The sequence below is a fragment of the Polypterus senegalus genome, chromosome 1, assembly GCF_016835505.1.
Source record: "Polypterus senegalus isolate Bchr_013 chromosome 1, ASM1683550v1, whole genome shotgun sequence".
NCBI lineage: Eukaryota > Metazoa > Chordata > Cladistia > Polypteriformes > Polypteridae > Polypterus > Polypterus senegalus.
In genome coordinates, this window is record NC_053154.1 from 308,873,289 (window position 1) to 308,900,788 (window position 27,500).

Sequence of the window (27,500 nt, forward strand, 5' to 3'; positions counted from 1 at the left end):
GAAATTCGGTGACTACGGGGGGGTATTTCAATTTTTCCGTTTTGAACGAATTTGCATGCAGATTGTATGACTTGGAGTAATATGAGATTTTTAATGGATGTTTTAATATCTTTGCTGTTGTGCAGTGGTCACCATTGGCTCCTGTTATATGAGAAACTTTATATCCATTCTCCACAAAAACATGAGATTAAACTTTTATTCAGCCATCGCTTCAAGACATGGGGTAAACAACACAGAAAAGAGTGGAGGCGGCACGGTGGTGCAGTGTAGTGGGTTCCTTCCCAGGTCCTCCCTGCGTGAGTTTGCATTGTTCTCCCGCGGTTCGTGGTTTCCTCCCACAGTCCAAAGACATGCAGGTAAGGTGCATTGGCAATCCTAAATTGTCCCTAGTGTGTGCTTGGCATGTGTGTGTGTGTGAGCTCATGTGGGCTGGTGCCCTGCCCGGGATTTGTTCCTGCCTTGTGCCCTGTGTTGGCTGGGATTGGCTTCGCAGACCCCGAACCCTGTGTTAGGATATAGCGGTTGGGATTATGACTGACTCACTGACTTTTGGGTGGAGAATTCCTGTTAATAGCAGATGTGCAATGATATCACAGGTTGTGTCTATACTTTAAATCTATACTAATAAAAGGCAAAGCCCTCACTGACTCACTCACTCACTGACTCATCACTAATTCTCCAACTTCCCGTGTGGGTGGAAGGCTGAAATTTGGCAGGTTCATCCTACAGCCTTAAAAAAGCTGGGCAGGTTTTATATTGAAATTCTACGCGAATGGTCATAACTGAAGCAGTTTTTCCATTTACTGTAATGGAGATGAGTTTCAATGCCGGGGGCGGAGTTTCTGTGACATCATCACGCCCCACGTAATCACGCAGTACATGAAAACCAAAGGAAGACCTAAAAAAAGCGCCAAGAAAACATGCATTATATAATTGAGAAGGCAGCAAACAATAAGAAGAGAGCAGTGACATATACACCATATTCATGAGTTCTGCTATTTGAAACAAAGCACGTATGTAAACTCTACACTTTAAATTAAGTTCATAGACAGGCTGACGCTGCGCTTGTAATTTAGTGCCTGCCCGTGATAAGGCGCCCGTCAGCGGCAATCCAATAGCAAACTGCCACGGTAAATATTCACGGTGAAGGACTGTGCTTATGGAGAGGAAAATGAGATGGTCAGGGTGGTGTTTGACACAAACTCAGCGAAACTGCGGGAGAGAAAGTTTAAGTGCCAGGACTAAGGTAACATTAAATACAGCCATGGACATAGCACGAGATGGCACCAGCACAGCTGGGAACCTCGATGCAAGTACACCCAGGGCTCACGTGAACTGACACAGTGCACAGATAAAAGGCAACAGTTCCAAAGAGCTGAACAAAACCGAATAAAAATTGAAAAGGCAGCAAAAATATGAAGCGTCTGATACATACAAGATATTCATAAAACCAACTACTGCGGAAACAAAGCACACGTTGGAAAAGTCAATGTCCCAAAGGAAGACAGTGTAAAAAACCCGCATGCAGTGTGTCAGGTCTCAGATAAAGAAGAAGACGAGCTGTTTATTGATGCAGTAAAGAAACGAATCGATGAATGAAACCTGTCATCTCATAACCGATTGACAAACACGGAATGTAACTTGAATAACAACACATCCTACAAATACTAATCCTGATTGAAAGAAATAATGATAATCAAATCCTTGATGACAGCAACACTCAGTAACACTCACAAAACAAATACTGTATATTGACAGTCATGAATGCTATTTTTAAAATGTTCCCTTTTCTTTTTCTACCTTTTTAACACTCTACTCGCTATGATACGCGGGTATATATATATGTATATATATATATCCCGCTTATATACTAATAATGGATACTTTATTAGCCATCAATGATTGTTTTGGTAAAGCCATACTCAGTGTATTCATTAGATGAACGGTAAAAAAGTAAGAGCGAGGGGAGGATGACTCATTGAGGCATGCAAATACGACCCTGATTAAAACAAATAATGATAATCAAATCCTTGATGACCGCAACATTCAATAACACTCACAAAACAATTACTGTATATTGACAATCATGTTACGCTATTTTTAAAATGTTCTTTTTTCATAACTTCTACTCTCCACTCGGTGTACACGGGTATATATATATAAATGTATATATATACTCCTGACCTGCTGTACATACTCAAGACTAAGCCAAGCCACACGCTGTGAGCGAACTGTAGAGTCTTCTCTAATGCCGACATTATCTGCTGTCTGACATCCCTAGAGGGGAGGCACTGAGTATGTACTACAAGTAATTCCTGATTCATTTTACCTTCAGATCTCCTTTTGGTTTGGGACGTATGAAAAATATTCAAGTTAACGCTAGAATCATGTTACGCTATTTTAAAATGTTTCCTTTATTAGCACAAGCACAGCTGAGAAGCTTCGATGCATGTATCTCCATAGCACGCTGCTAAAAATAACGATTTAATCACACTTTCAATTCCAGTAAACGGGAACTTTTGTCAATGCATGATTTCCTGGTACATCCATTACACTGATGCAACATCACAGCTACAAAAATGTTAGAGTCGAATAAAGCGCCGCTTATGACTGATCATTTCGACTTCCGAGCTAAGCCTTGATAAAGCGCGGTTTTGTGCACACTGAAAAGCAAGCAAAATTAGATGCATTACAGAAAACGACTTTGTGGCTCTTACTGGGGATCATTGGACTTCGCGTGACTGCTAGTAATTCTGATTAAATCTAATTACAAAATGTTCAATGATCACACTGTTTTAGCCTAATGTACAAAATAATTTTGGCTAATGTTACTCAGAGTTTAAAGATTAAGCTTGTCAAATTACCTTTTATGTTTCTGACTTATTTTTTTAAGAAAAACTGCACTTTATGTTGAAATTTTGGTTATTATTATTTAAAGACAATACTATTCTGAAAAATCAACTTAAAGTACTTAAAATATTACTTTATTTTTAAGTCTGCCCTAATTTTAACCAGGATGATATTTTTGTTTCTGCTTTGAATTCAAATGCAGTTTAAAGGCTTTTTTTTTCAGAAATTAAAACAGCTTCAGTCTTACAATATTCATGTACATGTCTATTATTTGATTCTGTCACCACTAAAACACTTTTAAATTAAAAAAACATTTTACATTTGGGGCAATTTACTTGTGCGACATTATACCATTAATCAAGATTAATTTCTACAGCCTCTAATTAATTGGATTAATTTTTTTAATCGAGTCCCACCCCTAATATATATATATATGTGGATATATATATGTAGATTTGTATATATATATGTGTATATACAGTATATATGTAGATATGTATATGTGTATATATGTATATGTATATATATGTATGTGTGTATATATATACATATATATATATGTTTATATATGTGTCTGTGTGTGTATATATATATATGCCAGCCACACTCATGACAATGACAAAACAATTACATTGTCAATCATGTTACGTTATTATTAAAATGTTTCCTTTTCTTTTACCTCCAAGCTAATCAGGTCTTTTGCTATATATATATATATATATATATATACATATACATATATATATATATATATAAATAGATAGATATGACAACAACACTCATATCAATAACAAAACAATTACATTAACAATCATCTTACGTTATTTTTAAAATGTTTGCTTTTCTTTTTTCATAACTTCTTTAACACACTACTTCTCTGCTGCGAAGCGCGGGTATTTTGCTAGTATTTAATAAAATAAACCACAGAATGACATGTAACATGTAAAAAAAAGGTTCCCATAATGGAGACAATGTGATGTGGTTGTCACAACACTTACTATCCTTTCTTTTAAGAATCGTGTGTCCAACATGTGTGGCTCATTTGACTGTAATGCCACCACCAACCATGGGTTGGCACTGTTGCCTAGTGTCTCTCCTGTGTTTTCATTCATAGATCCGATGATCGACAACGAGACAAGTCATGACATCACTTCCAGTTTCTGGGTGCCTGAGCCCACTAACCTCTTAAATGGTTCCACCACCATCTGCAGGAATTCTATGGTTATAATCACGTCTGAAAAGACGACAGTAACTACTCAAACAAATGTAGATTGCTTTGTTATTTTATTTCTCGAGCAAATTGGGGTGCCCTCAAATCTTCATGCTCTGTTTTTTTTTTTTTTTTATTGCACCTGTTTTTTATGTCAGTTTCACTTCCCTTCAATTTACTTTTACTCTGAAATGTCAACAAGTTTATTGAGTTTTACGAGGTGTAGTGGTTCAAAATTCTTAAAACCAAAGTAGGAGATTAACTAATTGTCCATGTTTGATATTATTGCAGATTTAAATATGAGACCATCCTAAGGAGTATGCATTTTTTAACTTAAGACCATTCTATCAAAAATTGAACAGATTGAGAAAAGGTGACATTTACCCGTCCGTAATGATGTCATAGTAGGTTGGATCATTGGGGTCGTCATGAGGCGTGGCTCTACAGTCCTGAACAAACAACGTGATGTTGTCAAACGCAGTCCACACTGATTCCTATATACAACATCTCCCCAAGTTCCACTTCAATCGGTACTGCTGGGTCGATGATGCTTCTGAAGTCGCTGCTCTCATAAAATTCAAACAGGAAGTGAGAAGGAGCCAAAGCCGGGCTTCAGAGAACACGTAGTTGGCTTTGTGAGGAGAGAAGGAAGCAGATGCTTTCCCTATTTTAGGGTAAGAACAACTGAAAGGAATCTCGACCTGGTTTTTTCTGCTTATGACTTGATTGAAATGATCAAATGTTGTAATCTTCATTCTCGAAAATGATCTCTGTATCATTTTCCTTAAAACAAAACAAAAATAAAAACAAGTGTTACATGTTAAATATTTTCCAAGAGTTCTTATGAAAGCAGAACACCTAAATAGAAGAGCACAGTTCAAAATGGCAAGTTGTTACTCTTCAGAATTTTTGGAATTTGTAGCAAGTGGTTTAGGTTGATTTTCTCCTGGGCTACTGTAACAATGCAGAGATGTCACCAACATGCATTGCCTGCCGAATGTTTTATATGTAATTCTCTGGAGTTTGCAATATGTATAGTATGCCTTGATGAATTTGGCTATCTATGACCTTAACTCTTTTAAGGATGTTGTTTTTCCCTTTTGTTCATGGGCTAAATATTTTTCCAAAAATCTGGTTTTTGAAACAGCACACAAAGCAGTGGTTTCACACCTAAATCAATGTAGCATACTTATTAATGACAAATGTCACTCTGTTTTATGTTCCATGAGCCTCTACAATATGTAAATTCACACACTTGTTATAGACCTGTTTGGCTCATCACTCATAAGCTGAAAGGCACTTACTGTTAAAAACAGCCTGAAGTAGTTGAGTGGCTGGTAATCCGTAATGCCAATTAGCATGCTGCCTCATTTGATAAAGTGCAGTTTCCAGTTTGCCTCTCATGAATTTATGTCTATGCAGTCCTCCCAAGGCAAACATCTCAGGTACACAAAGGTGTTCAGCACTACAATAAGCTGGATACCAATCAGCTAACTTTCGTTTTTAAGGCCAAAATCGGAGTTCAATAAGTCAGCGTCTGATTCAGAAATAATACACAATAATAATAATAACAATAATAATAATAATGCATGGAGGATTGTGCAGGTCATCGTGCATATTTATATAATAAATAATATGCCCCAGAGGATTTGCTTTTATGATTCACTTCACTCTCTCACCCGATGTCGATGCCATTATTCACACACATGCAGGGATTTGACATCAAGTCAAGGAGACTAACAGTCCTCCCAGCACAGAGGGTCTACATAACAGTGAGTTTTATCAACGTTTACAGCTTTTTTTGCTCTCTGCTGCAAATGCCAAGTCTAGTCAACATCCACCCTCAGAGCTACATGTCGACAAATGTCAACATCCTCCCTAAAACAGTTAAGACAATTACCCAACATTATTTAAGTGAGCTGATTGGTGAAAGAAGTAACAACAAGGAAGTGGTAGATGGAGAGGACAACAAACAAGTAAGAAAATCAGCAAGGAGCTGTATAAGAAACACAAAGAAATAAGAAATTTGACAAATGAGAGGAGACCGTTCAGTCCATCAAGCCAGTTTGTTTAGCTAATAGCTAAGCTGTCCCAATAGCTAAATTCAGATATTTCTTAAAGGTTGTCAGAGTTTCTACTTCATCTTAGTAGAATCACATGTAAAGCATAATTGTCTCTCTGTAACTCATTTCTAAATTATGTAGATAATAAAGAAGAGCCAATACTTGATGTTCATTACGTGCCAAGCTTTTTCTAATGAAAGAATTAATCTAGCAGGCACCAAAGCATATAAAATGCTTAATCAGCGGCTACAGAATATTTGTTGAGAATACAGTATCTCCTCACAGTGTAAATTTCACATAAGCTATATATATATATATATATATATATATAAAATACATATAGTTAGAGATCTCATATTTGATCTGGAGGACTCCCTCAAAGATTCCTCCACAGCACCATGAAGAAATATGGAAGCTCGGAAGAAACTGGCAGCATTGTGCAACTCAAGAAATTATGGAAGCTCCTGAACTGCTCTGACACAAATAAATTGTTAAATTAGTTTGGAGAGCAGGAGGTTTGACGGTTGGTGATGTCTTTGGAAATCTGAAAGTGTGCCGATACCCAGAAACTAATAAAATACATTAGAAAGTGGAAGCAGGGTCGTTCTTAGGCATAGGCAAAGTAGGTGACCATTTTGGGCTCACACTGCCAAAGGGCCCTGCCTGGCCTTTTTTTTTTTTTTAGCCGAACCAAATGCAACTTACAGGTCCATGTTTTAGATGTACAAATTTTCTCAAGTGGCGAAATTATCAGTATGGTTACGTGTGAGCAGAGAGGAAACAATGATGACACTCCACATTGAGTTCTTCGGTGTCTCGTTAGATTAAGCCCTAATGTCAATGACTGAACGATTTGACCAGATGAAAACCCATTATGACAATTCTGGATGCATTAAGAGCATGAGCAAAACTGATATTACTGTTCTTGGCAATATCTTAATAGATGAAATTAGTGGGTCAGATACTCACAATTTATGTGCCGAATTGCGCAGTTTAGCAAAAACTTTTTCTACTCTTAAAAGTTTGCAATTCATATACAAGAACAATTTGCAAGATTTGTTGCATTACATATCGCTTTGCCAATTCCTGTAACTGTCGCATCTGCTGAACGCAGCTTTTCTAAGCTCGAACTGATTATGAGTGACCTATGAACAAGCATGACGCAAGATCGATTGAATGGCTTAGCGTTAATATCAATTGAGCATGAAGTTTTCGATTCCCTCGATTATTCAGACTTAATCAAAGACTTTGCAAAAATAAAAGTGCGCAAGGTGTTTTTACATTACAGGTTTGTTAGGTATAGTCAGTAGGTTCCTTTGACAAGTTCTTCCCAAATCTGATATATTTAATATATAGTCATAAAAGGATAAGCTATACAGTACATCATTAATTATTACACATTTATATGGATACAACAATTATTTTGCATTCATACGGATAAAATAATTATAATAAATTCATATGGATAGAAACAGCAGGGCCTGAACAGGTACCTTTGCCAAGGGTCCCCGAAAACCTAAAAATGGCTCTGGTGGAAGGGGCTTATCCCTTGGAGGCAGCGTGGAGAAGTGACAGTATGCATAAATTTACTAACAATACTAATAAAAGTAGATCAGAGAAGTGCTGGTATCGCAATCAAGCACTGATTGAACCTTCTAGATTTAAGAAAACAGTGTAACATGTCTGAAGTTTTTAATTAATACAGTGGATTCCATCTGTGACTTGAGGTCTACGACAAGAACACAGGGACACAATTGGAAGCTTGTTAAGGGTAGATTCTTGACAAATGTTAGAATGGCTTTTATTATGCAAAACCATTGAAACCTGTGAATAAGTAAACCACATAGTGTGGTAGACATTGGCATTTTGGTGACTAAACAACTCAAAACTAAAGTTGATGTTAGTTTGTAGAAATCAGGTAAACAGGAGTGGCAGGGGATGGGCTGAACTTCCAGTTCTCTTCAAATGTAGTGAAGAGCCATGCTAGCTACATCATCAACTGACCTGTTAGCGTGGTGAACAAACTAAACAAGGTCAAGAAAAGAATCTGAGCCTGACTTGAGAATCTGAAGAATCAGACTTCTATTATTATTGAGGTCCATGACACTCTCATTCTTTTCAACTTACATAAAATCTCACTTGCTCTGGTATATGTATATATTTCTTCATTTATACAGCACATCTAACACACCACAACAATAGCCTGCTGCCCAGGCCCTTACCTGATAACGAGTACCACAGGAGTTCAGAGACACACTCGCGATCAGATGTGTTGAGTTTGATGTCAGTGAACAACGGGGGTCATTAAGTCGCATGTAATGTTCATTAAGGCCCGGGGCCGAAGACTTCAGGACAAACACGGACATTGTTGTCTTGGTGCACACAATGCTGGTCTCAATATCTGCAAGAGATATTCATATTCAACAAATGTGATCAGCAGTGTAAATTAGATCAGTTCAAAGGTTAAACAAATTATGGGGGTCTGCAGAATTATAAAATAATTTGCTCTTTCATATTGATATAATTGAAAAAATATAACTCCAGTAGACTGTACTCAAATACGAGGTAAACTTAATTGTTCCTCACTTATTCCCAAGATATTGAAATTAGGTTAGTTGCCATAAAATTGAACCTGCTGTGAGTAAGTGACTATGAGTGATGGCGTCCTGTCTTACACCTGATGCTGCCGAGATGGACTCCAGGCACTACTAGAATGGTGCACTTACGAGAATCATATTCCAATGTAATATCGTAGCCATCTACTAAGGAGCAGTATGCTCTGTATTTATACCAGTTACACCAGAAGTGGGGTACAAGTACACAAAAGAGGCTTAAGAACTGGCTGAAAACATACATGCAATGTTCTCCATAACGTGAGAAGGCCAGTGGCCCAACAAATGTCAGGGGTGCCTGAATGCCACCATAGTTCTTGAGTGTGGCCAAGAAGGAATAACAAAAGATTGAAAGTGATCTTGGGCACCAGGTGGTATCACCAAATTGTCTACTGGGGAAAAAAGGCAGACCCATTGAGGATATGACAAAAGGCTAGAAGTCCTCTAGGCAGCTAGAAACTGTAGTGTCTTGGTCTGGTTACCTGCACGTCTTGTCTCTACCAGGGTTGAAGGTCCTTAAAAATTTCTAGCTCAAGGAAAGCTTAAAAATAGTGAATTTGACCAAATAGCCCAATACCTGAGGTAGATAAAATGGCACACCTGAAAGTGAGGGACGGTGTCAGAGCAAGAGGGTTAGGTGCGTACCTTCAAAACCTGGGCTGGGTGATGTCCCAGCAGAGATATTTCAGAGTGATAGTATGTACCATATGGCTGGGACCCCTGGGTATTTTACAACGGGAAACAATATGTACAAATGCAAGTGTCAGTGGAAGGAGTGACAGATGTATGAAAAATATGTAGAAAATGTGGTGTGGGGGGGTTGAAGAATAGGCATAAATACTGCGTTTTTCTTTAAAAAGTAGCCCAAAAAAAATCGCAACCTTTCTTCTCAAAAATGTTGTCAAAAATAGACCAATTGGGTAGGAAAATTGTGGAACTGGAAATACTAGTCTCAGCATTTGCGTATGTGATATTTGATGTCTGTGGGGAAAGAAACACAGGCAATGGTGGTGTCAACTAAAGTATGAAGGATCCTTTCCATATATTACTGGGGTGGTCTTGACAACATATTATTAAAACAGGAAATAAAGAGAATGTGAAAATCGAAAACGACCAAGGAAAGAAAAGGTTCATCAGAAGTGGGAGCTGAGTGGGCATAGCTATTACACACACAGCTAACTTGAGCACACATAAGTGTATCGTAAGTAAAATGACAGTATCAGGACATGGATCATCATGGATGCACACTGTACTGTAGTAGCCCGCATATTACTCTGAATATAAGCAGGGTACATGGGTGACTGAGAGCGAATGTCACACAGGGCGATGAGCTCTGTATTCCATGAACCCCTGAAACCCCGTGTTACACTTAACAAGCCCAGGAAGGCTCGAAAAGGCAGATGGAGTTTCCGGAGGTATTATATAAATAGAATCTGAAAGAAAATAAGGGTGTGATCATGGAGATATGGCACGCAACTCTGGAAGACGACTGCAAACACTGGAAGAGTGAATGTGACTTATGATAGATATGTTAAGCACTACATTCCATGAACCACTGGAACATTCACATTATACTTTACAAGCCTGAGAAGGTTCAAGAAGGTATAAAGTGTTTCCCAGGGTGTTTGATAAATAGAATCTCTTAAAAGGTAAAGGGGATTACAGAGAGAGATATGGTATGCAACTCTGGAAAAGCAGGTGGAAACACTGGAAGAGTATTACAGCAGGTATTAGGACACTAGAACAATCTAGACAAGAGCAGACCATTCAGCACAACAAAGCCCACCAGTCCTATGCACTTAATTCTTTTAAAAAAATATCAAGTCTAATTTTGAAAGTCCCTAAAGTCCTACTGTCTAACAAACTAGTTGGTCACTTTTTCCACATGTCTTTGGTTCTCTGTGTAATGAAAAATGTCATAATGTTTGTATGAAATTTACCCTTAAGTTTCCAGCTGTGTCTCCGTGTTCTTGATGAACTCATTTTCAAGTCACAGTCTCGATCAACTGCACTAATTACCTTCATAATTTTAAACACTTAATATTTACTCTTAATCTTCTTTTGCTTAAACTGCAGGCTCAGCTTTTTCAATGTTTCTTCATAACTCATCCTCTGTAGCCCTGAAATCAGCCTGGTCGCTCTTCTCTGGACTTTTTCTAGTGCTGCTATGTCCTTTTGATAGCATGGAGACTAAAACTGCACACAGGACTCCAGATGAGGCCTCACCAGTGTGTTAAAAAGCTTCAGCAGAACCTCCTTGGATGTGTACTTCACACATCAAAGCACAATATAACCTCACATTTTTCCGGCATTTACTAGTGTAGAGTCCATTAGAACTCCTAAGTCCTTCTCACGAGGTGTACTTTCAATTTTCATTCTGTTGTGGATTCAACCCTCACATTTTTCCTTCCTACATTTATAACCTGAAATTCTATTTGCCTTCTTATTGGCTTCTGCACACTGTCTGGCAGTTGATAGTGTCAAGTCCACTAAGACTTCTAGCTCCTTCTCATAAGGTGGACATTCAATTTTCAGACGTCCGACTCTGTATTCAAATTTAACAGTTTTTACTTCCTACATGTAATACTTTACATTTTCTTACATTAAATTTCATCATCCACAAATCTGCCCAAGCATGTATGCTGTCCAAGTCCCTCAGGAAAGATTCAAAAGATTTGAGATTACCTGCCTATCAATCTATCTTGATATCATCTGCCAGTTTTACCAGCTTGTTATTTATATTCCTATCCAGATCACTTATATGTATTAAAAATTAACATCAGCTAATTCTCAGACTTCCTATTGTGTATGTTGAGCTCTGCATTCCATGAGCCACTGGAACATTTGTATTATACTTTACAACCCTGAGAAGAGTCAAGAAGGCATGCAGCGTTTCCCGGGGCATTAGGTAAATAAAATTTCATAGAAAGATAAGAGAGGATGATGGAGAGAGATCTGACATGTGACAATGGAAGACAACAGGAAATTCTAGAAGAGTGAACATGACTTATAGCTATGGCAAGTTTCAATAGCTGTCACTTTATGAGGAGCTTCCTGTGGTCATATCAGCGAGAAGGCGACTCTTCTGAAGGTAAGGCTGTGAATCATTCATTGTTAAATTAGCAGTAGTGTTATTAGATTTAGCAGTTGTTTTGTGTTTGTGACAGTCCATTTCGATTACAGTTGTTCTTGTTGTTGTGATCAAGTGGCAACAGTTACGTGCTGCTTAGCCTAATATCCTACCTCATTTTTTTTTCCTTCTTCTTCTGCTACTTTAAATACTATTATTATTATTATTATTATTATTATTATTATTATTATTATTATTATCATTGAGATGTAGCCATAGCATTAGAATTAGAAAACTAAAAAATGTCATCATGAGGGCCATTTTAGGGCTCAGGACATGAAAATCTTGACGTCATTCATTCACAAATGTGTACTCCTAGCCAGGGTGTAGGATGCTTCATAGGTACTTCTCATGTCCTACTCTGAGGCAGGGCAAATTTGTATTATAGTTAAGTGAAATTCTGAGATGCTTGATAAATATGGACAGAGTGCTTTTGCTATAAGCACTTGGCATAAAGCAGGAACCAAGCTTTTACTGGATCCCAGCTGAATTGAGTACATTATTTAACTTTTATTGAGAGTTTCTAGGTGGCACGGTGGCGCAGTGGTGGCGCTGCTGCCTCGCAGTTAGAAGACCCAGGTTCGCTTCCCGGGTCCTCCCTGCGTGGAGTTTGCATGTTCTCCCCGTGTCTGCGTGGGTTTCCTCCGGGCGCTCGGTTTCCTCCCACAATCCAAAGACATGCTGGTTAGGTGGATTGGCGATTCTAAATTGGCCCTAGTGTGTGCTGGGTGTGTTTGTGTGTGTCCTGTGGTGGGTTGGCACCCTGCCCAGGATTGGTTCCTGCCTTGTGCCCTGTGTTGGCTGGGATTGGCTCCAGCAGACCCCCGTGACCCTGTATTCGGATTCAGCGGGTTAGAAAATGGATGGATGGATGAGAGTTTCTATTGATATCTTTTCAGACTTGACATTCAGTCGATAAAAACAGTTTTAATAATGAGAAATAATAAGATAGGTAGGAGTTGGAATGATTTGTTATAATGTAGAGATGTCCTGCTCTGATCCCGGAGGGCCACAGTGGCTGCAGGTTTTCATTATAACCATTTTCTTAATTAGAACATTAGAACACTCGAGACGAGAACAGGCAATTCAGCCCAGCAAAGCCAGTCCTATCCACTTATTTCTTCCAAGAAAACATCAAGTCGAGTTTTGAAAGTCCCTAATGTCTTACTGTCTGCCACACTACTTGGTCGCTTATTCCAAGTGTCTATCGTTCTTTCTGTAAAGAAAAACTTCCTAATGTTTGTGTGAAATTTACCCTTAAAAGGTTTCCAACTGTGTCCCCGTGTTCTTGATGAACTAATTTTAAAATAACAGTCTTGATCCACTGGACTAATTCCTTTTATAATTTTAAACACTTCAATCATGTCTCCTCTTAATCTTTTACTTAAACTGTGAAGGCTCAGCTCTTTTAATCTTTCCTCATAACTCATCCCCTGTAGCACTGAATCAGCCTAGTCGCTCTTCTCTGGACCTTTTCTAGCTGCTATGTCCTTTTTGTACTGCCCCCAATACTCCAGATGAGGCATCACCAGTGTGTTATAAAGGTTGAGCAGAACCTCCTTGGACTTGTACTCCACACATCAAGGCGCTATATAACCTGACAGTCTGTTAGCCTTCTTAATGACTTCTGAACACTGTTGGGAAGTCGATAGCTTAGAGTCCACTGTGACTCCTAAATCCTTCTCATAAATTGTACTCTAGATTTTCCGACCATTGTGTATTCAAACCTAACATTTTTACTTCCTATTGTGTAATACACATTTACTGACATTAAATTTATCTGCCACAAATCTGCCCAAGCCTGTCTGCTATCCAAGTCCTTCTGTAATGATATAACGGATTCCAAATTATCTGCTAGTCCACCTATCCTGGTATAAATTAGTGACCAGTTTCTGCTGCTAAGTAACTTGTTTTGTCTTATTTGTAGTTGACTTGCTATTCAAGATGCAGACCCCTTAATTATTTCTTTTTTATTTAAATAACAGTCAAACAATATTGAGGCACAATGTGAGGCATTGCATGACCAGCTAACCTGTGTCCATTATACAACATTGAAAATAAAGAAAGGTGAAGGACTCAGTAATGTGGATCTGCTCAGGTTTATAAAACATTCTGCTGATTCTCTTAGAAAAAAGAAAATCAACCATTTCTGAAATATCTAATGTGGCAGAATGAGAACATCAGATAGCCATGTAGGTAAATAACGAGTTTAAGTAACTACAAGAATTGTCTTGTAATTAAGAAACTGAATGGAGAGAAATAAGTCATCTGTTGGCTCACTTCACGTCTTACTTTTGTTTGTCTGCCATTTAAGGAAAAAATAATACTTCAGAGGACGGAGCCTTTAAAACACAGCAATTAAAATGAAGGGAACAGAAGTTAATTAACAGCAGAAATTTGTCCCTGATGAAGAAAGTGGTAGGAAGGAAAACTAGCAGCCACTACGGCCCACCAGGATCAGTGATGGATACCCCCATCTTGATTCACCCGTCTTGAGTGTCGGATCGATTGAATGTTTGATGGTTTACAGATTGCTGTATGGTGTGATCTTTGCACTAGATAAACTTAAATTATAATAGTAAAACAAAAGTAATAACAATGAACTTCTTTTATTTTGCAGCTGCACTTACTCATTGGAAGAGAGTTACGTCTTCCTACTGTCACTACAATGCATCTCAGCTCAGACTGGTACCTGAAAGACAAAACATAAAATGACACCACTGCCGCTTGAGCACATCTTTACGGCACCTTCGGATTTTTAATTTTTAACTCATCTTACCCTTCCTGAGTCTCAGCAAAGAAACAAATGGGGACGGACTCGCCTAGGTTATTTTCAGAAGGTGTCCATGTCACCACTGCTTTTCCAGTTTGTGTCTGGCTATCATACTGGTATGATTTTGTTATATTCAGTGGGCCACTGATCATGATGTTCTGTATGCTGGAATGAAAGAGAAAAAGGAAAATACTGAACTATAACTGAATGAAAACTTTAGCAACCTTTAGTCACACAAGCACATTCATTCATTCATTTTTCAGTCTTTATTATTCCATAGTATTACGAGAAGGTACAGCCTGAATGGTTCATTATCATGAAATTTGTGAGACTTACCTGGAATGTTTATTGGATTCTTCTCCTCTAGTCCTTGAAGATTAGTACATACACATAATAATCTTAACCAAAGTCTTGAGTGGTGACAACTGCCAGTCACTCCGCAATTTTCTGCATACAATTCTTTACCTAGGGTCTCACTATATCTGGCTCTAAGACACAACACACATACTGTAATAGTGCAACTTTGACAAGAACATTCAAACATTAGAATAATCTAAACAGAAAAAGACTATTCAGCTCAACAAAGCTCACCAGTCTTATCCACTTAATTCTTCTAAATTAGCATAAAATCGAGTTTGGAAAGTCCCTAAAATCCTACTGTGTACCACAATATTATATTATTATTATATATTATTATATTATTATTATTCCACGTGTCTTTGTTTCTCTGTCTGAAGTAAAACTTCCTAATGTTTGTGTGAAATTTACCCTTAACAAGTTTCCAACTGTATCCCCATGTTCTTGATGAACTCATTTTAAAGTCACCGTCTCGATCCACTGGACTAATTCACTTCATAATTTAAACACTTCAATCAGGTCTCCTTTTAATCTGCTTTGGCTCAAACTGTAAAGGCTCAGCTCTTTTAATCTTTCCTCATAACTCATCCCCTGTAGTCCTGGAATCAGCTTAGTCGCTCTTCTCAGGACTTTCTCTAGTGCTGCTCTGTCTTTTTTGTATGATGAAGGCAAAACCACACATAGGACTACAGATGGCCTCACTGAACCTTCAAAAACTATCATACTCTATACTCTGAAGGCCAAAACTGCACGTAGTACTCCAGATGAGGCCTTGCTAATGTGTAGTAAAGTTTGAGCAGAATCTTTATGGACTTGTACTCCACAAATCAAAGCACAATATAACCTCACATTTTGTCTGGCATTTACTAGTGTAGAGTCCACTAGAACTCCTAAGTCCTTCTCATGAGGTGTACTTTCAATTTTCAGAACTTGCATTGTGTATTCAACCCTCACATTTTTCCTTCCTACATTTACTGACATTAAATTTCATTGTCCACTCACAGACTCCTCGGGACCACGGTCCGCTACATCGTCGCCGGCTGAGAGCGAAAAGGGGAGCGAAGGTGCGATCGTGAGTGCAGATGTGGATAGCTCGCCGATTGGAGAGGATTACCTGAAACTGGAAAAGGCCGGGAGGTCCGCGGCTTCAGTTACGCAATTACGCGGGACTGGAGCAGCGGGGACACCGCTTCAGCAGAGTCTGCTGCTTCATCTACGGCACAAGAAGGCACATTTGAGCTATCTGAACTGAAAGTGTTGCTCGCTGAGCTCACGCAAGATATAAAGGAAAGCGAGAAGGCTAATGAGAAAGCAACGGCAAAGGCACTTGAGAGACTGAAACAGGAATTAAAACAGGAGATGAAACAGGCCAATGAATGTCTGCGACAGGAAATCCAACAGGCAAATGAAAGGCTGCGACAGGAATTCCAACAGGCAAATGAAAGGCTGCGTCAAGAGGTCCAACTTGAACTTCGACAGGTGCTGGGCAAAATTGAAGAGCGCATTGAGAAAAACTTGGCTAAACTGAGCACGCTTGCTGATCAATTGGAGCATCTTAGTGAGACATTCACGAATCGGATCGAAATAGCCGAACATCTAGCTTCCAGTGCCGAGGAAAGAGCAGTAAATGCCAGTTCGGAATGTAAAAAACTCGGAGAAAAACTTGGAGACAGACTGGCTGCTTTAGAAGATGGCAGTAGAAGGTATAATGTCAGAATTGAAGGCCTGCCGGAGAATCGAGAAAGTTTAAACCCTGTGAAATTCGCAACTGAACTTTTTTCTAAAATAATCGGGGGCGACTTTAAAGCAGAATCTGAGATAGCAGCGGCTTACAGCACGCACGGATCAAACACCGTCAGACCCGACCAAGATCTTTTATAGTTCGTTTTGAGCGATTATCATTTAAGTTAGAGGTGATGGAACTCCTCAGAAAAAGGAAAATATTATATATGAAAATTGCCACATTCGCGTCTTCCCTGACTTCTCTCCAGCAACAGCTATTAAACGCGCAGCCTTCTATAATATTAAACAGCGGCTACGGCAAGCCAATGTCAAATACGGCCTCCTGTATCCGGCAAAACTGAAAGTGGAATGGCAGGGTCATTTCTATGTTTTCGCTAGCAAGGAGGAGGCAGAAAATGAGTTAAGAAAGCTGATCCCGGGACTATTCTGATACATAATTGTGAGTCATGGCGGTAAATGATAAAGCTAGGATTAATAATCTACTGTCTGATCTATTTGTTTTAAAATACGGGTTTTTTTTATCAGCATATATTCTCATATTCTTATTATTACTTACTTATTATTATTATTACTTACTTATTACTTATTATTACTTAGTATTACTAGGGCTAAATGTTTATGTTTTATTGTGCTTAATTACGTTTTCCTCCTCTTTTTTCTTTTCTAATTATTTCATGTGTACCCTAAATGAGACTGTTCAATATCATACCCTTGGTTTACTGTTATTGCTATTACTGCATTAAGACTTGTTATGCTTGTTTTGGACACATCTTTAACACCATCACCTGGGTTTATTATCTGGGGATATCATCTTAATGCACTAAAATTGCTGAAGATTATATGTATGTGTATGTGTATGTATATATATATGTATATATGTATATATGTGTGTATGTATATGTATATGTATATATATATATATATATGTATATATATATATATATATATATATATATATATATATTAAGTGCAAAATTCTTTTCTTTTTTTCTTTTTCCTCTTTTAAAGACTATATTGGTAACAGATATCTCTATCTTTTAACCTTAAAGCGCCACTGCATGGGGGCTTGATGTGCTTTGGACGTGCTCTGTCTCTGGGTATGTCAGAGGACTGGGACTGCATGAAGTGGGTTTTAGCCTCACCTGGGGAGGCAAAAAGGGAGGGTGGGGGGCTAAGGGGGGAAGAGAAAGAGAGCAGGCTTGATCTATATCTAATCTATCATCTCAATCTTTATAATTATAACTATCAACGTAATAATAAGCTGCATGGCAACAACTCTTGGGGGAATAGGAAATTAAAACCTAAACTATCTCACTTCCAGTTAAGACTATAAATGACATCAAAAACTCAGAATCAGTGTCTCCATGATGGGACAGTTAACTTCGTAAGCTGGAATGTTAAAGGCCTGAATCACGAATTAAAGAGAAAGAAAGTACTTTCTCACCTAACAGGTCTAAATGCTAAAATAGTATTTTTACAGGAAACCCACTTACTAAGTAAGGATCAGTTCCGCTGCAAAAAGACTGGACTGGCCAAATGTTCCATTCTAGTTTTACAAAGAAAACTAGAGGGGTGGGAATTCTCATACATAGAACAGTACCATTTGTAGCATCAGATGTAGTATTGGATCCTGAAGGGAGATATGTGATGGTCATGGGAGACTTATCTAACTGTAAAATGATTTTGATAAATGTTTATGCACCTAATGTTGATGATAAGGAATTTATACAAAATTTATTTGCATCCATTCCCAATCTGAACACTCATAAACTTATAATGGCTGGGGACTTTAATTGTGCTCTAAATCCACTTTTAGATAAGACTTCCTCCACAGGGGAACGCAACTAACACCGCAAAGATAATTACAAAGTTTATAACTGATCACAACTTATCAGATCCCTGGAGGTTTTTAAACCCAAATTCAAGAACATATTCTTTCTACTCACCAGTACATCATTGCTACTCAAGGATTGATTACTTCTTTATAGATAATAACTTCTTGCCTAAGATTAAATCTTGTAAATACGATGCTATTGTTATTTCAGACCATGCTCCGATGATCTTGGAGCTGAAATTACTAAGCCCCATACACTCACCCGCAGATGGCCTCAATCCGCTTCTATTAGCTGACGAGAATTGTACTGAATTTATATCCAAACAAATTGAATTCTTTCTAGAGACAAATACATCCCCTGAGATCTCTGCAGGAATACTCTGGGAAACTCTTAAGGCCTTCTTAAGAGGACAGATTATCTCATATCTTTCCCACAGAAATAAATCCGAAGCGAAGAAAGTAGCAGAGATAAAAGCGAAATTACTAAAATAGATGAAGAACATGCCAGACTACCAAGCGAGACTCTACATAAGAGGAGGCAGGCTCTACATTCAGAATTAAACCTCTTGACAACTAAAGAAACCGAACAACTAATTTACAAATCCAGACATCATTATTATGAACATGGAGAGAAAGCTAATAAGCTTTTAGCAACAAATTCACAAGCAAGATGTACGCAACGCAATCTCGTAATTACTAACACGAATGGAGATAAAATCATCGAACACAAAAATATAATGTACACTTTTAGAGACTACTATAAATCCCTATATACTACTGAGTTTAAAGAAGACAATATACAATCTAATGCATTTCTGGATAAATTACAGATACCACAAATTGACGCTTTTAGTGTGGAGGAACTCGATAAACCTCTGTCATTATCAGAATTACTGGATGCTATAAAGTCACTCCAAGGTGGAAAAGCAGCAGGCCCTGACGGCTACCCTGCAGAGTTTTACAAGAAATTCTCCGCTCAGCTAGCTCCCTCCTATTAGCAACATTTACAGAAGCCAGAGATAACCAATCTCTTCCACAAACCTTTCGCCAAGCACTAATCACTGTCTTTCCAAAACAAAATAAGGACTTATTACAATGTGCATCATACAGACCAATTTCACTTCTGAATAACGACGTTAAAATACTCTCTAAAATCATAGCTAGAAGGATGGAGAAAGTGCTCCCTCAGTAATATCACAAGACCAAACTGGATTTATTAGGGGCCGACACTTATCTTCAAATCTTCGACGCCTGTTTAATGTAATATACTCACCAACTAAATCAAACACCCCAGAAATATTATTATCATTGGATGCAGAAAAGCATTCGACATGATTGAATGGAAATACCTTTTACTATTTTGGAGAAGTTTGGGTTTGGCCGAACATTTGTGCATGGATTAAATTACTGTATACTAACCCAGAAGCTTCAGTTTGCATCAATAACATTTGCTCAGACTACTTTAAACTAGAACGTGGCACAAGACAAGGATGCCCTTTGTCACCACTGCTGTTTGCAATTGCCATTGAACCACTGGCAATACATTGTCGAAATACTGATCAGATAAAGGGGATTAGCAGAGAAGGACTGGAACAGAAAATCTCATTATATGCAGATGACATGGTACTGTATATATCGGACCCAGAAAATTCTGTGCCTGCAGTCTTAGCAGCACTCACAGAATTTCAAAAGCTCTCTGGTCTCAGAATTAATCTGAATAAAAGTGTACTCTTTCCGTGAATTCGCAAGCATATAATATTAGATTAGACACCCTTCCTTTTATCATTGCAGAACAGTTTAAATACCTCGGGTAAACATCACAAGTAAACATAAAGCTCTATATCAACAAAATTTCGTCGTCTGCATGGAAAAAATTAAACAAGACTTGCATAGATGGTCAACCCTTCATCTCACACTAGCTGGAAGAATTAACACTGTTAAGATGAATATTCTTCCTAAGCTCCTTTTTTTATTTCAAAACATACCAATATACATTAATAAATCGTTCTTTAAGCAATTAGATTCAACAATAACCTCATTTATTTGGAATTCTAAACATCCACGCATCAAAAGAGCGACCCTACAAAGACAAAAGGCAGAAGGTGGCATGGCTCTACCTAACTTCCAGTTTTATTACTGGGCGCAAATATACAGTCGATAAGAACCTGGACACAAATAGAAGAACATACACAGGCATGGACCGCAATAGAAGTAAAATCCTGCAGTACTTCTTTGTATTCCTTGCTCTTGCTCCAATAAACACACGTTATCGGCAATACACTAATAACCCAATTGTGCTCCACTCACTTAGAATCTGGAACCAATGTAGAAAGCATTTTAAGACGGAGAAGCTTCTTTCTGTGGCACCCTGCAAAAGAACCACCTCTTTCAACCCTCACAAACATATGCAGTTTTTAATATCTGGAAAAATTTGGAATTAACTTGCTTAGAGATCTTTATATAGACAACGTCTTTGCATCCTATGAACAATTACATTCCAAATTTAACATTCCAGCTACAAATTTCTTTCACTATCTTCAAATCAGGAACTTTGTTAAACAGAACCTTCCAGATTTTCCTCATCTTGCACCCTCATCCACGCTGGAAAAATTATTGCTCAATTTCAAGGAGTTAGACTCCATCTCTACAATATATAAAATCCTTTTACAATCCCTTCCTTTCAAAGATCCAAGAGGACACTGGGAAAATGACCTCTCAATTAATATATCAGAAAAGGAGTGGAAAGTAGCAATGCAGAGAATTCACTCAAGCTCCATATGCAAAGCATACAATTATACAACTCAAAATTATATATCGAGCACATCTGTCTCGACTAAAACTCTCCAAAATGTTTCCAGGGCATGATCCAACCTGCGAACGTTGCAACCAAGCCCCAGCCTCACTGGGTCACATGTTCTGGGCCTGCACCAAATTAACATTATTCTGGACAAAAATTTTTAATTACCTCTCAGACAGTCTTGGACTCACAATCCCTCCTAACCCATTAACAGCTGTGTTTGGGGTTCTTCCAGAGGGTCTTAAAGTGGAGAAAGACAAACAAATTGTGATTGCATTCACTACACTGTTGGCACGCAGACTTATTCTGATAAACTGGAAGAACCCAAACTCTCCTCTTTAAGTCAGTGGGAAACCGATGTGTTATATTATTTAAAATTGGAAAAAATCAAATACTCAGTTAGAGGATCTGTGCAGACTTTTTTCAAAACATGGCAGGATCTAATCAGTAATATTTTGAAATGAGTTTATAAAGCACAGAGAATTTGTTGATTTAGGTATTTTTTACAAGCCTTAAATTTTACACCATTTGGCTTGCTCTCTCTCTCAAGGGTGGGGATCGATCTGTTCTTAGCATAATTCTTTTTTTTTTGTAAAAACTTGATTACTATGTATTGATTATAATAAAATCAATAAATAAAAAAAATAAAAAAATTCATTGTCCACGAATATGCCGAAGTCCCTCTTTGATGATTCAACGGATTCTCAATTATCTGCAAGTCCACCCAGCTTGGTATCATCTGCAAACTTAACCAGCTAGTTAGTTATATTCCTATCTAAATCATTTAAATATACTTTAACTCTTTGAGGGCTGAATATTCTTTCCAAAAAACTGTTTTTTGAAAAGCACACAATGCACTGGTTTCACATATAAATCAACATAAAACATCTATTGCTATGTGCTGTGACTGCTGTTGGTGCCTGTTTGGCAGCTGTGGCTGTACAGGGGCGGCTCGATGGCCAGCAGGAACGCACGGTGGGCCAGCTACCTCTCTGTCTTTGCACAGCAGTTGCGGTGTGACACAATATGGTTTGTACCTCTTATCATCATAAGTGGTGGTCCTCCTAGGCAAACGCTGCTGTAGGCGTATCAGCTGGGGACCGATAGGCTGACACTGGTCCCTCACTTTCGTTTTCAATATCCATCTCCAGATCACTTGCCTCAAACTCGGAGTCCAAAAAGTCAGAGTCTGATTCAGCGATAATACCTAAAACATCCATGGAGTATTTCGCTTTGTACATTTGCTTTAGTCTTACCAGATGTCGCTGCTATTTTAGAGGCTGTTAGCTCTTCACTACTCAAGCACATTCAGGGATTCAAGGTCAAATCAATCATAATATTATTTAGATTGAACTTATTTTGAAAGGTGCTATAAATCATATACAGTAGATAGACTGGTATGGTAGTCCACTATGAAATACGCTTATTTTTATTTTGAAGGTTACAGAAGAACAATGGTCCAAGTAACTTACACAGCGTATGATGCTTGTGCTCTGACGATGAACTGAAACTGACGATTGACGGAGGCTTTTTTAATTTGTCCATGGAGAGGCGTAGGGCTCAGATACTGAGGTCTGTAATCACCGAAGTTGCAGCTGGGGACTGAAGAAGTAACTGGAAAAGACAAAAAGAAGAAGGAAACAAAATTAAAATTCAGTGGATAGTGCCTTCATTAAAGATAAATCTAAAAATGTAAAATGCAGGATGCAAAGACTAAAAGTGTTAAGTTTAACTTTGGCAGGGCAAATTTTGAGCGAATGTGGCAAAGTTTAAGGAGGATCAACTGCGATAAACTTTTAAGTGTGGAGACAGTTGAGGAGCAGTAATGAGGGCAGGTACATACCTAAATTTGGAGTTAGTAGGAAGTTAAAAAACAGTAATCAGTGGGTTAATAGCGAGGTGAAAAAGAAGCTGCCAACAGACAAATAAGGCATATAAGATTAGTAACTCCAGTGTGAATCGTAGGGCATATGAGAACATGAAGGCAACCATTAAAAAGGATAATAAAGACATTTAGATCAGAATATAATGGAGAAAGATGACCCAAAGAGATTTTCAGTATTTTAGTAGTACAAGAACAGTCAAAAAGGAGGTGAGGTGCATCAGGAATAGTAAAGGGAAATTAAAAAATACAGGCAGTGAAATAGCAGATGCTCTAAGGTCACATTTTTCTGAGATCTTCACATATGAGGAAGCAGATAGCCTCCCAGAAGTAACAGGGACTAGTAAGGAGGTACTGGGGGATTTAGAAATCGTAAAGGGAGAAGAGCTGGTCAACTTAAATAGGCTGAAATCAAACAAACCACCAGGACCAGATCATACTTACCCTTGAGTTCTTAAGGAGCTTAGCAAGTACAGATATAAACCCTTGACACATATGTTTAGGAAGTCACTGTGCACTGGGGAAATCCCAAAGTACTGGAAAATGGCAAATGTAATCCCATTATATAAAAAGGGTGACCAGACAGATCCAAGCAACTACAGGTCAGTAACCTTAACGTGCATCACAGAAAAAATAATGGAAGGAATTATTAAAGACTAGCAAAATACCCATGCTTCGCAGCGGAGAAGTAGTGTGTTAAAGAAGCAATGAAAAGAAAAGGAAACATTTTAAAAATAACGTAACCTGATTGTCAATGTAATTGTTTTGTCACTGTTGTGAGTGATGAGTGTTGTTGTCATATATATATATATATATATATATATATATATATATATATATATATATATATATATATATATACACACAAATACATATATATATATATATATACATACATACACACACACATATAAACATATATATACATATACATACATATCTACATATATACACACACAGCTATTTTGTATCAGTGCAATACGCTGTTTGTTAAAACGATTGACTCCCGCTCTTACATGCAATAACAAATCAAATCATTCAGTTGTCTTTGCTCATATGTCATTTTAGAGCTGGACGCCTGGCATCGTTTTTTGGCCACAAGTTCGTTTCTGTTTGGTGTGAGGTTCTGTGTTGTGGAGATTCTCAGGATGGATTGCAGGTGCTCATCAGTGAGGCGACTCCTGTGTGCTGTTTTGTTAGTCTTTATCACGGAGAAGAGCTTCTCACACAGATATGTGCTACCAAACATGCACAAGGTTCGAGCCGCATGTAGACGGACTTTTTTTGTTCTTCAAAGTCACCAAAGCGCGTGCAAACTCAGTCGCAATAACTCTAGTAAGCGGTAAGTGTTCGGCAAGGCAGCTGAAGCGCTGCATTATGGGATATGTAGTTTATTGTGTTATCAGCGCTTCATATACCCGGGCTTTAATAACAATAATACAGTATATAAAATGATCTCGCGGGCGGATATAATTACACGCCGGGCCGGATGTGGCCCGCGGCCCTTGAGTTTGACACATATGGACTAAATAGAACTTGAAAAGATATATTTTTTCAAATGTAAACGCGCAATTCAGATAGAGTTGACGCGCACTACAGCCTGCATGCCTCAATGAGTCATCCTCCACTCACTCTTACTTTTTTACCGTTCATCTAATGAATACACTGAGTATGGCTTTACCAAAACAATCATTGATGGCGAATAAAGTATCCATTATTCGAGTATGTAGAGCGGGATATATATATATATATATATATATATATATATATATATATATATATATATATATATACATATATATATACCCGCATATCGCAGCGGAGAAGTAGTGTGTTAAAAAAGGTAGAAAAAGAAAAGGGAACATTTTAAAAATAACGTAACATGACTGTCAATATACAGTATTTGTTTTGTGAGTGTTACTGAGTGTTGCTGTCATTAAGATTTGATTATCATTATTTCTTTCAATCAGGTTCGTATTTGTAGGATGTGTTGTGTTCAAGTTACATTCCGTGTTTGTCAATCGTTGTAAAGATGACAGGTTTCATTCATCGATTCGTTTCTTACTGCATCAATAAACAGCTCGTCTTCTTCTTTATCCGAGACCTGACACACTGCATGCACGGGTTTTTACACTGTCTTCCTTTAGCGGGACATTGACTTTTTCCACCGTGTGCTTTGTTTCCACAGTAGTTGGATTTATGAATATGCTTATCAGACGCTTCATATTTTTTGCTGCCTTTTCAATTGTGTAATTCGGTTTTGTTCAGCTCTTTGGAACTGTTGCTTTTATCTGTGCACTCGGCCAGTTCCGTGAGCCACTCGGTGTACTTGCATCGAAGGTTCCCAGCTGTGCTGGTGCCATCTCGTGCTATGTCCATAGCTTTATTTAATGTTACCTTAGTCCTGGCACTTAAAACTTTCTCGCAGTTTCGCTGAGTTTGTGTCAAACACCACCCTGACCATCTCATCTTCCTCTCCAGAAGCACAGTCCTTCACCCGTGAATATTTACCCGTGGCAGTTTGCTATTGGATTGCCGCTGACGGACGGCCTTATATGGGCAGGCACTAAATTACAAACGCCTGCGGCAGCCTGTCTATGAACTTAATTTAAAGTGTAGGTTTACATCGTGCTTTGTTTCCGAAGTAGCAGAACTCATGAATATGGTTGTATATGTCACTGGCTCGCTTCTTATTGTTTCGCTGCCTTCTCAATTATATAATGCATGTTTTCTTGAGCGCTTTTTTGAGGTCTTCCTGGTTTTCTATGTACTGCGTGATTACGTGGGAGGCGTGATGATGTCACATGAAACTCCGCCCCCACGGCGTTGAAGCTCATCTCCATTACAGTAAATGGAGAAAAACTGCTTCCAGTTATGACCATTACGCGTAGAATTTCGATATAAAACCTGCCCAACTTTTGTAAGGAAGCTGTAAGGAATGAACCTGCCAAATTTCAGCCTTCCACCCACACGGGAAGTTGGAGAATTAGTGATGAGTCAGAGAGTGAGTGAGTGAGTCAGTGAGTGAGTGAGTGAGTGAGTGAGGGCTTTGCCTTTTATTAGTATACATAAAATTGAGCAACACATGGCAAGATCAGGAGTTTTACTGAACAGTCAGCAAGGGTTGAGTCGATGGTGTTTTTGTTTTACTAACCTGCTAGAATTCTACAAGGAAGCAATAAAAGGATGTGATCCAAGTGGAACTTATGATATTATTTATCTGGACTTTCAGAAAGCATTAGATAAGGATAGGATAAGGAACCCTGTCAGAATTGACTGACATTAAGAGTTGTGTCCAGCAGGGGCCAGTGCTAGGATAACTTTTTATTTATATTATATTTTTAATATGTATAAATGATTTGGATACGAATATAATCAACAAGCTAGTTAAGTTTGCAGATGGTACCAAGATATGTTTATTGGCAGATCATCGAGAATCCATTGAATCTTTACTAAGGGACTTGGACAGCAGACAGGCTTGGGCAGATTTGTGGTAGATGAAATTTAATGTCAGTAAATATAAAGTGTTACATGTAGGAAGGAAAAATATGAGGTCAGAATACACAATGGGAGGTCTGGAAATCGAAAGTACACCTTATGAGAAGGATTAGGGAGTCATTTCAAGGAGGTAATGCTGAAGCTTTATAACACACTGGTGAGGCCTTATCTGGAGTACTGTGTGCAGTTTTGCTCTCCAGGCTACAAAAAGGACATAGGAGTGCTAGAGAAACTTTCAGAGAAGAGTGACTAGGCTAGGGCTTCAGGGAATGAGTTTAAGAGGACACATGATTGAAGTTTTTAAAATTACGAAGGGAAATAGTCCAATGGATCGAGATGGTGACTTTAAAATGAGTTCATCATGAACACAGGGACAGAGCTGGAAACTTGTTAAGGGTAAATGCCGCACAAACCTTGTTAAGTTGTTCTTTACACAGAGATCCACAGATACTTGGAATAAGTGACCAAGTAGTGTGGTAGACAGTAAGACTTATGGACCTTCAAAACTCCACTTGATGTTATTTTGGAAGAATTAAATGGATAGGACTGGCAAGCTTTGATGGGCTGAGTGGCCTGTTCTTGTCTAAATTGTTCTAATGTTGTAAAAGCCATCCTGGAGAACTGAACAGTAGTTAGAACTTCCACTCCAAGAGCTACAGTCATGGGGTCAAATCTTGTGCTCAGTTGGTGTACATGTGGAGTTTGAACATTTTTGACTGTCTCCGTCTGTGTGGGGTTTGCCAAAGGATGG

The 27,500-nt window shown here is 38.3% G+C and overlaps 1 protein-coding gene across 2 annotated transcripts in view; it reads right to left on the bottom strand.

Moving 5' to 3' along the window:
- Positions 1–4,774: 4,774 nt before the first annotated feature.
- Positions 4,775–27,500, bottom strand: part of LOC120514762 (mucin-5AC-like) — a 70,764-nt gene continuing 48,038 nt past the window's right edge. For both annotated transcript variants that reach the window (XM_039735309.1, XM_039735302.1), the window contains 5 exons: positions 22,842–22,983; positions 14,645–14,803; positions 14,496–14,557; positions 8,346–8,524; positions 4,775–4,843 (listed from right to left, as the gene is read on the bottom strand). In XM_039735309.1, the coding sequence (XP_039591243.1) occupies positions 4,796–4,843; positions 8,346–8,524; positions 14,496–14,557; positions 14,645–14,803; positions 22,842–22,983 (590 nt within the window). In that variant the 3' untranslated portion in view covers positions 4,775–4,795. The remainder of the gene's footprint in view (positions 4,844–8,345; positions 8,525–14,495; positions 14,558–14,644; positions 14,804–22,841; positions 22,984–27,500) is intronic.